General features: G+C 32.8%; 1 protein-coding gene across 1 annotated transcript; it reads left to right on the top strand.

The window, feature by feature from the left end:
* The first annotated feature begins 1,490 nt into the window (after positions 1 to 1,490).
* On the top strand, positions 1,491 to 6,001 carry LOC107630357 (Nucleotide/sugar transporter family protein). Its single transcript, XM_016333460.3, has 7 exons — positions 1,491 to 1,886; positions 2,938 to 3,089; positions 3,213 to 3,421; positions 3,510 to 3,603; positions 4,177 to 4,343; positions 4,460 to 4,630; positions 5,398 to 6,001. The coding sequence occupies exons 1-7, from the start codon at positions 1,814 to 1,816 to the stop codon at positions 5,669 to 5,671; spliced, it is 1,140 nt and encodes a 379-aa protein (XP_016188946.1). The 5' UTR covers positions 1,491 to 1,813; the 3' UTR covers positions 5,672 to 6,001.
* Positions 6,002 to 13,093: the final 7,092 nt, after the last annotated feature.

Genomic DNA, 13,093 nt, shown 5'->3' on the forward strand with positions numbered 1-13,093 from the left:
ATTTATTAAAGAATTTAGTGCAGATATAATTTTTCACTTGTTTTAATAAATTGAAATGGCCTAATTCGATTTATTTAGATATTTTATTTTATTAATAAATTAAATTTATCTAATTTAATTTATATAGATATATTTAAAACAGATGTGTAATTAAATAATTTTATGTAGGACATCTGTATAATTTTAATCTCTATTTATTAACGTAAATTACCTTTAAATTTATATCATGTTTTATTATTATAATTCAATGGCTAAATTAACATGAATGCTTTTTTTTTTTACCAAAGATAAGAGACTCGAATCCACGACCTCTTAGTTGAGTATGGGAAGACCTCTTAAAAAACAATTAACATGAATGCTATACCCCAAAAAAAATATAAAATGCAGGGTCTCTAAAAATTATAATCTTTATGTTGATAAATTTTATTTCTCTTAAAATTTTAATAATTTTTATTAATAATATTCATTTATTTTTTTATTTTTGTAATCTTTACCTAAAGAGAAAAATAAAGCTAAAAAATCAGAAAAATAAAAAAATAAATAATAAAAATTACTAAAATTTAAAAAAAAAAATTGTTAATATAAAAATTATAAAAAATAAATAAAAAATAATTAAAAATATATTTATCTCTTTATAAAAAAATTTAATTGTTCTTCTTTAATATTATAAAAAAATTTAATTATTCTTAATAATTTTAATATTAAAAGTCTTTTTTAATAATTAAATCTTTCTAACGGTGTTTTACAATAATTTTTCTAATAAATAACGTACCGGTCCTAAATTTGTTTGGCTCCATTCAATTAATCCAACAGTATCTGTCGGTGACACCGTGACTTTGATATATATATATATATATATATATATAGATATTAATTTTCTTTTTTTGTTTAGATTCTCATAGTATATTTCAGTTAGATAAATCAAAGATTAATATAAAAATTTATTATTAATTATTAAATTATTATATATACAAAATAAAATTTAAATATTTATTTAAATATTTTAATAAATTAACTATTAAATAAATTTAAAATTTTAAATTGATTTTATTATAGATATTAATGTTTGTTTATATATAGTATATTTTTTTCTTCAATAAACTACCGAATCTGCAATTTGGTGATCAATGTTTTTGTCTGAGCTCTCGCCAGCTGCCATTTTCCGCTATCATCGGTGTCTAAATGCCACGTGTTCATTCTTTTTTCTCTTTTTATTTTTGTTCTTATTTTTATTATTAGAATTTATCTAAAAAATTATAAAATTTAAATGTTTAATATATTTATTAAAATAAAACATTTAAAATTTTTACTAGTACTAATTTAAATATATTCACATAAGACATGTATTAATAAAATTTTTATTATTACATTAATATTATTTATTAATTCATGTTAAATATATATTAAAATTAATTATTAATATAAAATATATATTAAAATATAAAAATAAATTAAATTATATATATAAAGACTAATTTTGTAACATTTTTGTTCTCATTTCCTCTGTTTCTGATCACTTGTTTTGTTTTTGTTTGTGTGAGTGACACTGCAATTTTTGAACTGAAGCAAAGAAGTCACAGAAGAGCAAGTGGTTCTGTTTTTGTCTTTTCAATAACAGTTTTACTTTACCAGTACTTGCTTTGCTTGAAACACACCACACCCCTCACTCACTCACTCACTCCAAGGAACCTGTTTTCTTCTCTCATTCTACCTTCAAATTCTCTCTCTCTCTCTCTCTCTCTCTCTCTCTCTCTCTAGGGTTTGCTTGCAACTTTCAAGCACCACACTCAGCTTCCCTCTCTGCTAAAGGACAATGTTTAGCTTTTTAACAAGGAAAGATGTGAGAAAGATTCTCAAGCGTAAAGACAGTGATGCTGGTGAAAAAGGTACTCCCTCCCTCCTTAAGAAATTTGGGAGTTGAGTTTCAAGTGGTTCACGTTTGTTCTCTTTTTCAGCTGGGATTGCTTTTCAAGTTGTTTTTTTCTTGCATGCAATTTGAATCATTTTGTCATTTGGGGTTAAATGGTGTCTTCTGGTCTTTGATTAGTGATTGATGAAGGTTGCATTGCACAACAGAGCTTCTGGATGTTCTTGCTCATTGATTCTTGGTTGTTTAGGCATGTCATTGTACTTCTGTGCCGGTTTTGTTCAAATAATTGATTTGGTGGATTGCAATTTCTTTTCTGTGCAGATAGTTTGAGATTTAATGCATGCTTTGGTTTTTGATACTTAATGCATGCTTTTGTTTTAATTAATTCTGGGAGAGAAATTAGGAACCCGATTAGTTTGTAATCTCTTTTTTCAATGTTTATTTCCTTATGATTTTATGAAAATGTGAAAGAAAAATAAGAAAAGGTTTTCTTAAACCAATTCGACCCTAGTGTTCTTGCTCTGTGAAAAGCTCTTATCAAATTTTGCTTAGAGGCTGTTTTCAATTAATCCAAAGTTCCAAAGACATATTTTCAAATTCTCTCTCTTTGTGCATATACTTTTTTAAAGATCTAGTATATGTTTGGTCGAGAGGTTACAATGTGATAGAATTTTCTTGGATGAGTTTGATGAGTAAAATTGTACATAGAGCTGATCCAAGAAAAAATTTCCACCTAATTTTACAGTTTTATCCTCCAACCAAACATACCCTTAGTCTTTATGTGTCGTTTTATTCTAATATCACAACAAGGATTACCAATGGGGATTGTGGCATTTCAATTCGTAGGGACTTAGTCTCAAAGCAATGCCTATAGAACTTCATTGGTTAAAAGTCACAAATATGCTGCTATAGAAGTTTTCACATCCCAAGATAGAATTTGAAGCCTGTACTGGCCAGTGGATGTGTTTTATACTTCTATCATGTTATTGCTTTTACGAAACAAAAATGTCCAAGTGATGAATGAAACCTCATTGATGAACCCCGTTACCTTTCTCTGGTTGTTGCAGGAAGAGCTCTGGAAGAATTGAGAGCCTCTCTATTTAACGAATTTCGTTCCTCCGAAGGTGCAAAACGTCAGCAGCAGCGTATTTGTGGTCCAATTACTGCACTTTCCTTCAACTTTCTGGTTGCAGTTGGTATTATTTTCATGAACAAAATGGTTTGTTTACCCCTCATTTCTTTTGATCTGCTTAAGCTGTGTTCCACGTTGGAAGTTTCGTTGTACCATGATTTTTATTTGCTCATTTTCTTCGGTTCTTTTTCTATGTCCTTTTTGTTTCAGGTACTTCAAACTGTTAAATTCAAATTCCCTATACTTCTTACACTAATCCATTATTTAGTAAGCTGGTTCTTGATGGCTGTTCTTAAAGCATTTTCTATCCTTCCTTCATCTCCTTCATCAAAATCAACTCGGATGTCTACTTTATTTACTCTTGGATTTGTTATGTCACTCTCAACTGGCTTTGCTAATGTCAGCTTGAAGTATAACAGGTAACCAATTACTCCCAATTTCTTGTTCTGTTTCTTTTAAATTTAAATTATTTGTTTAACACTCCAAATTTAATTTCTTTATCTTCAGCATTGGTTTCTATCAGATGGCAAAGATTGCAGTGACACCGTCAATAGTTTTGGCAGAATTTGTATTGTACAGAAAAAAAGTTTCTTTGTCCAAGGTCTGCCCTCTCTCTTTGGTCTGTTGATTGTGCATTTGTATCCGGTAACAATAAATAGAAATGTTTCGTTCTTGTAGGAATGAAAGCTTTTATAGTTAATGCAATAACACAGCAATTTTATGAACAACTGGACTGTGCACTCCTCTATGCATCTGAGTTTTTAACTGAAAACAATATGGATCGAAGTGCTGATGCCATCCTTCATTATAATGCATAGTGCCGAAGCGCATCTCTATTTTTGAAGATGCCTGAATATATTTAAAGTGGATCGCGTGGCATGAAATTACATCCCCTTCTGGGTCCTTGAATGTAGCTTAAAATTGTATTTGGAGAAGTGTACTATCCATTGAGACCATAATTAATTGCATTTGTGATTTACCACTTATAATATTTTTTCAGGGGTAATTATGTGCCAAAGCTAAATCAACTCTTTTGAAACCAGTAATCAAATAAATGAAATATTCAGATTTGAAAGAGTATTATGGTTCTTTCTAATTGTCTTGAACTTTTCAAGTCACTGTGCTTATCTCATTTTAGATTGAAATGCCTAGTATATTATTTGTCGCTTTACAGGCTATAGCATTAACGGTGGTATCTATCGGTGTTGCTGTGGCTACGGTGACTGATCTGCAGTTCCATTTTTTTGGTGCATGTGTGGCATTGGCATGGATTGTACCGAGTGCCGTAAATAAAATCCTCTGGTCTCGGCTGCAGCAGCAAGAGAACTGGACAGCTTTGTCGTGAGTAATTTTTATCATTGTTACTTCCTTTTAATGCCAATTTCTCTGTTCTTCTTATCTATTTCTTTGCATTAAATTGTTTCTTTGTTTTGTTTAATTTATGCATTCACTAACAGTCTGATGTGGAAAACAACACCTATTACATTGATTTTCCTGGCTGCTATGATGCCCTGCTTAGACCCTCCGGGTGTCCTCTCCTTTGATTGGAACTTCGGAAACACACTCGTGATTTTTGGCTCGGCAATTCTTGGATTCTTGCTTCAGTGGTCTGGTGCTTTAGCATTAGGGTAAGTGAATGTTCTAATTACTAAATAATTTTGTTTCGAAATAGAATTGGGATTTCAATTTCTTGTTTCCATATACCTTTGCTTCCCTTTTAATGGTACTTAGGTATTGTTTGTTTTGAGATACTAGAACTAAGACTGGGACTGGAACTTAATATTGTGTTTGGTGGTTAGTGACTAGAACAAAAAATTTCAGTCCCTTCGGTACCTCTAGAAAGTGTAGATAGAAGGGATTGAAATTTCTGGGACTGGAAACCGAAACTTAACATTTCTTTCCAAAAATACTTTCATTCAACTTTATAAATTCTAAATCTACCCCTCAATTTTCATATTTATCTTATACCAAATATGATATTTAGACATAACTTAGTCCAATACATTTTACACCAAATACAATACAGAGACTTAATTTAATGTCTGTCTCTCTCCTCAGTCTCAGTCTTCTTTCTAAACACAGCCTTAGTGTTCGGTGAGAAGCATACAATTCCCACGATTATGTCACAAACATCTAGTTTCATTTTTCTTATTTTATTTCATTCATACCTTATTTTTAATGTTGAAAAATTTAAGTTAAGAGGCCTTAGCATGCATTCGATACATTATTCGTTGCCTGGTGAATTTGGTCGCAAACTTACTCGTATTTTGCTTGGTACTTCTGTATTCTATCCAGAACATGAGCACAAATCATTCTTGTTTGGTTGAACACTCCAATTCAATTTATATTTCCTGGGTTAGTTTCTTCATAGATTTTCTTTTACCTTCTTTTTCAGTGCTACATCTGCCATCTCCCATGTTGTACTTGGGCAGTTCAAGACATGTGTAATCCTTCTAGGAAACTATTATCTTTTTGGATCGAATCCCGGCGCAATCAGCATCTTCGGTGCATTCACAGCTATTGCCGGCATGTCTGTCTACACTTACCTTAATATGAGACCACAACCAAACAAGGTAACCCCTTGGCAGGCTTCCACTTTGCCGAAATCCAAACTCGGCAAAGAAAATGGCGGCACTCACGATGAACATTACGGGGCGGAGTCTGTCTAACTAGATGCCTAAGTAAGATATGATACACATTAACCAAAAAATTCTGGTCATTCTTTTCTTTCTTGTTCCTTGATTTTGATCTAACCATTTTGTCGACTATGATATATGATCAGAGAGATAGGTAGTGTAACACCATATGTATATTAGGGTTTTGGTGTAATCCTAGCTAGAACAACAATGTTATTATTTATTAGGCTGTTAATGTTATAATATGAGCTATAATTGCATTTTTTTTGTAACTGACAAACAAAAATTGCTGCAATTCATCATGACTCATGGAAGGAGGCTAAGGAGGGATATAAAAATCTCTTCCTCTCGGTTTTTCACCTAGTTCGGACGGTATAATTATGTTCAGCTATATTTCTCTTCCTCTTATAACAAGACCTATCCGGCTATCCCACTTTCTCCTACGTTTGTAGGTTGCAACATTCTTCTTTGAATAGAGTGACAATTAGGTTCTTAAAGATTTCGATTTCTGACTAATTAATTCCTGAATAAAAAAAAGTATTAATTTAGTCCTTCACGATAACATATGTTCTTCTTTTAATTTATTACTTAAACTTTAATGGTGGTATTTATATGTATTGTTAACGTGTCTATTTATGAAAGATTATTAAGTAGATAACAATTTTTGGACTGAAATTTTACTTGTTTTGATAAGATTTATAGTAAATAAAAAGCAGTTGATAAATGGTATATGAAGATTTAAAACTAAATATTTTACTGTGTAAAATTACATAGTTGATACACTATAAATAACCATATATATTAAAATAAATTTTTAAATGCACGAATGTTATAAAGTGGGCCGTTAAAATGGGTTGTTGGCTCTGTTTTTGAAGATTTTTTTTTGTTATCAGTTAGTTGTTAAATGTTTTTTATTACTAGAAATAACATTGCAATGAAAAAAAAAAAAGAATTGATGTTAGGCAAATAAATTAAATATTGGTTTTTTTGCAAAAAATGTACTAAAATGAACAATAAATAAAAAATTACAATAATCTATTACTTCCAATATATATACTTTTAATTCACATTGAGAACATCATTTTATAGTTGATTTGCAATTAATTTCTTAAAAATTTGCTATGAATTTATTTCTGTTATTTTGCAATTGATTTTCTAAAAATTTGCCATTAATTTTGTCATTTAATTTATTCTTCAAATTTTAAATATATATAACTAATTTTTATTTATTATGTAATATATAACTAATAATATATGTCTAGTTATATATGTTAAGTCATGTATTATTGTTGATTTAAAATGATTTAAAAATAATTATACAAATATTAAATTTATAAATTAAAGGGGTTATTTTTACAACAATAAACACTAGGGTCCGTTTGGAAAGTTTCAAAAGTAATTTTTTTGAGTTTTTAACTTATAAAAAGTAATAGTATTAATGTCTGGTGCAATTTTCAAAATCAAATTGCAGCTTTCTAAGAAGCTATTTAGGAGCTTATAGAGAAGTTAAAAAAAAAAGACTTCTCTTATAATATTACTATTTTTTATCACATTTTTATAAAATAAATACTTTTAGAGCTAAAAATTCAAATATAAAATAACTTATTTATAAGCTACTTTTAATATAGCCATTTATTGTTTAAGCTATTTTATTAAAAGCAGCTTCATTAAGCTGTTTATCTAAACTGGGCCTTAAGTCTTTTTATGAACAAAGTCCAATCAAGTTAAATAATAAGATTTGGAATAATGTTAGTCATAATTAATTTTTGTTATGTTACACGAATTTGATTGGATTTGAATAACAAAAAAATTTGGATATATAATTGTTCATACCCTGACCCAATAAATAAAAGTCAGGCCCAATAAGACAAAAAGGCCCACTAATGGTGTAGGCCTTTCACGATAAGCCCGACCTCTCAAGGAAGTCGGACATCAACAAAGAGGTCCAACTCTACTTGATCTAAATAAGTTTGGGGTGTTCAAATTCAAACCGATCCAAATTAAACCGCTCATCCAATCCAATCCAAACCGAAAACCGATTAAAACCGCACTAATTCGGATTTGATTGGATTCTATTTTTTGCAAACTGTTGGATTGGATCGGATTTCGGATCTACTTTTCATAACCGTTCCAATCCAATCCAAACCACACAATATGCTATAATATTATTATTTTATTATTATATTTACAATTATATTTATAACATGTTCAATTTGTTATACATTTTTCTATTATTCATGTATTATTATTATTTAATAAATATTTTATGTTTAAAATATTATTTATTTATTTATTTTAACTAACCTATAATTTTATTTCTATTGTTATGTTATCGTTGGCTTTTTAAGATATGTTAAGACTTGCTATGTCATTGTTGATTATTTAAAATTTGATGTTAAGACTTGTTATACGTATTTAATTTTTTTTATTTAAAAAACCGCAAATCAAAACCGATCCAAACCACTTGTAATCGAATCGGATCGGATCGGATTTTCAAAAAAAGTTCATCCAATCTAAACCGCACCGCACATAAATTAAGCGTTCGGATCGGATAATTTTTTTCCTTAAAACCGAACCAAACCGCACCGCGAACACCCCTAAAATAAGTAACTTGACATTAGGATTTTTGCTGGTAAAGAATTTATAAAAATAGTCGCGTTGTAGATATAGTTTCTAAACCTACAGAAATCCCTTCGAACAAACGTTTTGGTTGTCACAAGTAACAAACCCCTTTGAATTGATAACCGAAGTATTTAAACCTCGGGTCGTCTTCTTAAGGAACTGCAGGGAAGTATGTTCTTATTATGGGTTATGAAGATTATAAATTGGGATTTTGAAAGTAAGGAGCAAGTAATTTAAATTGCAATTAAAATAAGTAAATGACTGTAAAATAAACTTTTGGTAAGGTATGAGAAATTGGAAGTCCTGTCCTAATTATCCTTATCAATGATGATGAGAATTGAGTCTTAATCCCACTTAGTTAGCCTTTACTAAAGCAAGGGAAGGTCAAGTGGATTGATTAGTCTGATCTTCAGGTTCTAGTCAATTCCTAAGAAAGGACTGGAATTATTGAAGTTCAATTCAATCAGCAAAGATAACAATTATCGATCACGTTGAGTTTGATAACTCCCGAGTTACTGATTTCTTAACCAAGACCAAAAGGGGAAAAGTAAATCTACTCGAATAAAAATATCTTCAGATTGGAAGTAACAATGGCATAAATAAAAGAGAGCAATCATAAACTGAAATACCTCAAATAACATTAATTAAAAGAATAATCTGTAACATAGAAAAATTCATAAATTAAATCGAGGAAATAATTAATTAAAAAGGAATGTTGAACCTGATAGAAAGGGGCAATCATGAAAGCGAGAAAAATTCTAAATCCTAATCCTAAGAGAGAGAGGAGAGAACCTCTCTCTAAAAACTACATCTAAATCATGAAAAGTGAATAATTGGAGACTCTCCATTGACTGGATGCATTCTCCCACTTTATAACCTCTAATATGTGCTTTCTGTACTTGGATCTGGGCCAAAAAGGGCTTCAGAAATTGCTGGGAGCGTTTTCTGTAATTTCTGGTGTGTGGCCTCTGTCACGCGTCCGCGTGGGTCACGCGGTCGCGTCATCTGGAGTTTTTCTTATCACGCGTTCGCTTCGGTCATGCGTCCGCGTCATCTGCGTTCTGCTCAAGGCGCGCGTTCGCGTCATTCACGCGTTCGCGTCGCGCTCTCTTCGCGCCAGGCATGCAGCCGCGTCGCCCACGCGTTCGCGTCGCTGCTAGTTTCTTCAAAAACTCCATTTTGTGCTTTCCTTCCATTTTTGTATGTTTTCTTTCCATCCTTTAAGTCATTCCTGCCTTTAGAATATCTGAAACTACTTAACACACAAATCACGGCATCGAATGGTAATAAAGAGTAATTAAAATAATTATTTTTAAAGCATAGGAAACATGTATTTCACATATATCACATAATAAGGAAGGAAAAGTAAAATCATGCAATTAACATGAATAAGTGAGTGAAGGATTGAATAAAACACTTAAATTAGGCACAAAATATATCATAAAATATGGGTTTATCAACCTCCCCACACTTAAACAATAGCATGTCCTCATGCTAAATCCAAGATAAAGAGTAAGGTTAAAGTTAAAGTGGTAGAATCTCATGCAATGCAATTTACTCTAAATACAGCTACTTAAATGAATCATGCAATTCTAATTGTCATTTACTTGTATATAAAACTTACATGTAGTTGAATTAATTCACATTCTCAAGGAATCATATATGCATAGCCAAACCTTAGATAATGTTAAAGCACTTTTACAATTGAGATGGGAAAGAAATATATTGTACAAACTTGCAAGACAATTAACAATTTAAGCAGAGATATATGTTGATGAGCTATTGAACCCTCACTGGATTTTGTGTTTACTCTCTAGTCACTCAGTGTTTATTGGGTTAATCACTCTATTCTTCTCTTTATCCTTACTTTCTATAACTTTGTTCTTCATCTAACCAATCAACAATTACAGAATACAGACATACAAAAATCATGAGGTCTTTATTTAAGGTTGTAATGGGGCCAAGGTAAAGGTAAGGGTATATGTATAAGGCTAAGTGAGCTAATAAGTGAATCCTTGATTAGTCTAAAATCTCACCTAACATACATATTTTGTAATTCAAAAGTTTCTTTTACCTATTTACCCAAATTTTCTCACTTTGTATTGTAAGCTCATATATTAACTTTAACTTTTGTCCCATGTGCATTGATTCCTTTTATTTTGCAATTGGAAAATTTTTGTATCCCCTTTATTTAAATAAAAAAATTTATTTTATTTATTTATTTATTTTTTTTAATGCACATGGTAATTTAATTGTTTTGATTTCACCTGAGCATGCTTTCCAAAACTTTTATTTTGAAATGTCTTTATTCTTTTTAACTTCCTACCTTTGTTTCTATAATCCATGTACCCATAAGGTTCCCCACACTTAAACAATACACAATTTCTATCTTAAGCTAACCAAGAATTCAACTTGGGATTTTTATTTTGTTTTTCTGCTTAAGGCTAGTATTGTGGTTTATAGAACAAGAAGGGATTAAAAGCTCAAGGAGGCTAACAAGGGTGATGTAAAAGGTAGACTAATTTTGGGATAAGTGAGTTAGAATCAAAATAATGGCCTCAATCACTTTTTTGGTATGTATCTATATTCTATAATTGGACATATAGATTAAAATAAAGTAAAGAACATCAGAATAAAAAAGAAGGGCGAAACACACAGGAATAAAATATTATGGTTTGAATATAACCATACAATTAAGCTCAAAACTCACAGGCTGTGTGTTCTCTGACTCAAAAATCATATCTCAGTTATATATGTCATGCAAGTGAAAAATTAAGAGTTCCCATTATTCTCAATGTAAACCTTAGGGTGGCTTTAAAGTTTTAGTGTTTCTCCTTGATGAAATGTTATTAACTAACTAACATGTAATGCTGTATATACAAGGTGTGTATTATTTTTATTATGTTAAAGTCTCTAGTTTACTTCCTTTTTATTTTCAATTTAAACCAAACTTATCATATGCTAAAAGGGTAAAGTATACTAATTAATCCACATATTCTATAGCTAATAAGTTAGAATTGCAACTAAACTAACTGGCTAAAATATGAACTAAAGTGCAAAATGCAGAAAATAGAGTAAAAATACATGAAAAGAGCAATGTATAAGTACTGAGGAATAAAAATAAAGATCAAAATACAGAAAAGTAATAAAATAAAAAGAGTCTGTAGTGGTTCACCAAGAAAAATACGCCAGAGATGGCGACCTCCCCACACTTAATATAAAGCATCGTCCTCGATGCTCACTTAAGCAGGGTGTGAAGGAGTGTCATCACTGGAATGATGTGTGGCTGGAGTCTCTGTGGTGGTGGCCTGAGGGTCTGCCTGCTGCAGAGGAGGTGCTGACTGTATAGGAACCTCTGGGTCTGCAGCCTGAATCTGATGCGGGGCCTCCTGTTGGCGTAGCCTGCTCCGGGCCTGCCTGCTCAGCCTCTCTCTGTGGATGGGTCTCCGCCTCATGATCATCCGCCTCCTCCTCAGATGGCTCTGATGGTGTGTCAGGCTCGGAGGGGATGTCGCGCCAGATCGTATCATCAGCTTTAGGTGCTCATAGCGTCGCTTGCTGCGACGCTCAGATCTCTCATATCGGCGCCGGTTGCGGCGCTCCATCTGGTCTAGGTGTTGAAATAGGCGGTGCACGAGGTGATAAACTGGCTCTGAGGCAGGTGGAGGTGTAGTGGTGGTAGCTGGGGTAGTAGTAGATGAAGAGGGGCCAGCTGAAGGTGTGGCTGTCGCATCAGGGGCAGTGAGGAATGGAGGTCTGTAGCCCAAAGCCAGAAAGTTCCTGCTGTGAGGGATAATCTTCTTGCATTCTGCAGCAGGTGACTTCTCATCAGCATCCTCCCAAGGCACGTCAGCTCGACGGCTGAGCTGGGTAATCAGATATGGAAAGGGGAGAGTGCCTCTGACGTGGACCCTGGCCATGTAGTACTGGATGAATCGTGGCAGGTATAGGTCCTTACCCTCCATCACACACCAGAGAAGGGTGATCATAGCGGCAGGTAGCTCCGTCTCGTGAGTACTCGGCATAACAAAGTTGCTCAGGATCTGGTGCCAGAGCCGAGCCTCATCATTTAAGTATATCCGCTTGATTCCCTTAGGCATGGTGGTGTTCTGACCCATGACCCATGGGACAGTCGGGTCAAGGGCTATCCTTGCCTTGACTGCATCCCAGTCAAACCTCATTAAGCGGATGTCCTCCTCAGCCTTTTGGTAACCATCGAGCTGATCAGATTTAGGCTGAAGCTTCAGAATATCCTCAATGGCCTCTTCAGTGACCAGTGTCTGCTTCCCTCTTAGGTTCACTGCATCTAGGGAAGTTTTGAAGTAATTGCAGTAAAACTCTCTTACCCAAGAAGCATTGACCTCTGTCAGGTTTCTCTCCAGGAAGAACCAGCCTCTTTGTTTGATCTGATCGGAGGTGTATTGCTGGAGTTCTTCTGGAATTTTCAGAGTCCGCTCTAGGTACAGGTTTCTAGAGGTTGCAAACACCGGATACTTCAACTCGCAGTATCTGTTTGCAAACTTAGTGGGATCAGTGGCAGGGAGTAGCTGGTCAGCCTTCTCCTGCGGGGTAAAGTGTTTCTCCCGCCAAGAGTCATCATGCATGATGTCCAGGATGGACATAGAGGATTCTCCTCTTTTTCGTTTGCCAGTTGTTGCCTTTTCTTTTCCTTTTCTTTGAGTGTCAGACATCCTAAAAAACAGAAATCTATGAGATAATAAAAATAGAAAAACAAGTAGGCAAATAACAAAATAAGCACAAAGTGGCAAAGGAGCAGTAGAATAATTAAATGAGTTGAAGAATTGTGCATTTTGGATTGGTTCGGGAATAAAA

The sequence above is a fragment of the Arachis ipaensis genome, chromosome B3 (genome assembly GCF_059453495.1).
Source record: "Arachis ipaensis isolate K30076 ecotype BB chromosome B3, ASM5945349v1, whole genome shotgun sequence".
NCBI lineage: Eukaryota > Viridiplantae > Streptophyta > Magnoliopsida > Fabales > Fabaceae > Arachis > Arachis ipaensis.

Excerpts from the sequence above, each read along its gene's own strand:
- LOC107630357 (XM_016333460.3), top strand. The coding sequence starts at position 1,814 with ATGTTTAGCTTTTTAACAAGGAAAGATGTGAGAAAGATTCTCAAGCGT. Across the intron at positions 1,887-2,937 it reads CAGTGATGCTGGTGAAAAAG|GAAGAGCTCTGGAAGAATTG; the intron begins GTACTCCCTCCC and ends TGGTTGTTGCAG. Across the intron at positions 3,422-3,509 it reads GTCAGCTTGAAGTATAACAG|CATTGGTTTCTATCAGATGG; the intron begins GTAACCAATTAC and ends CTTTATCTTCAG.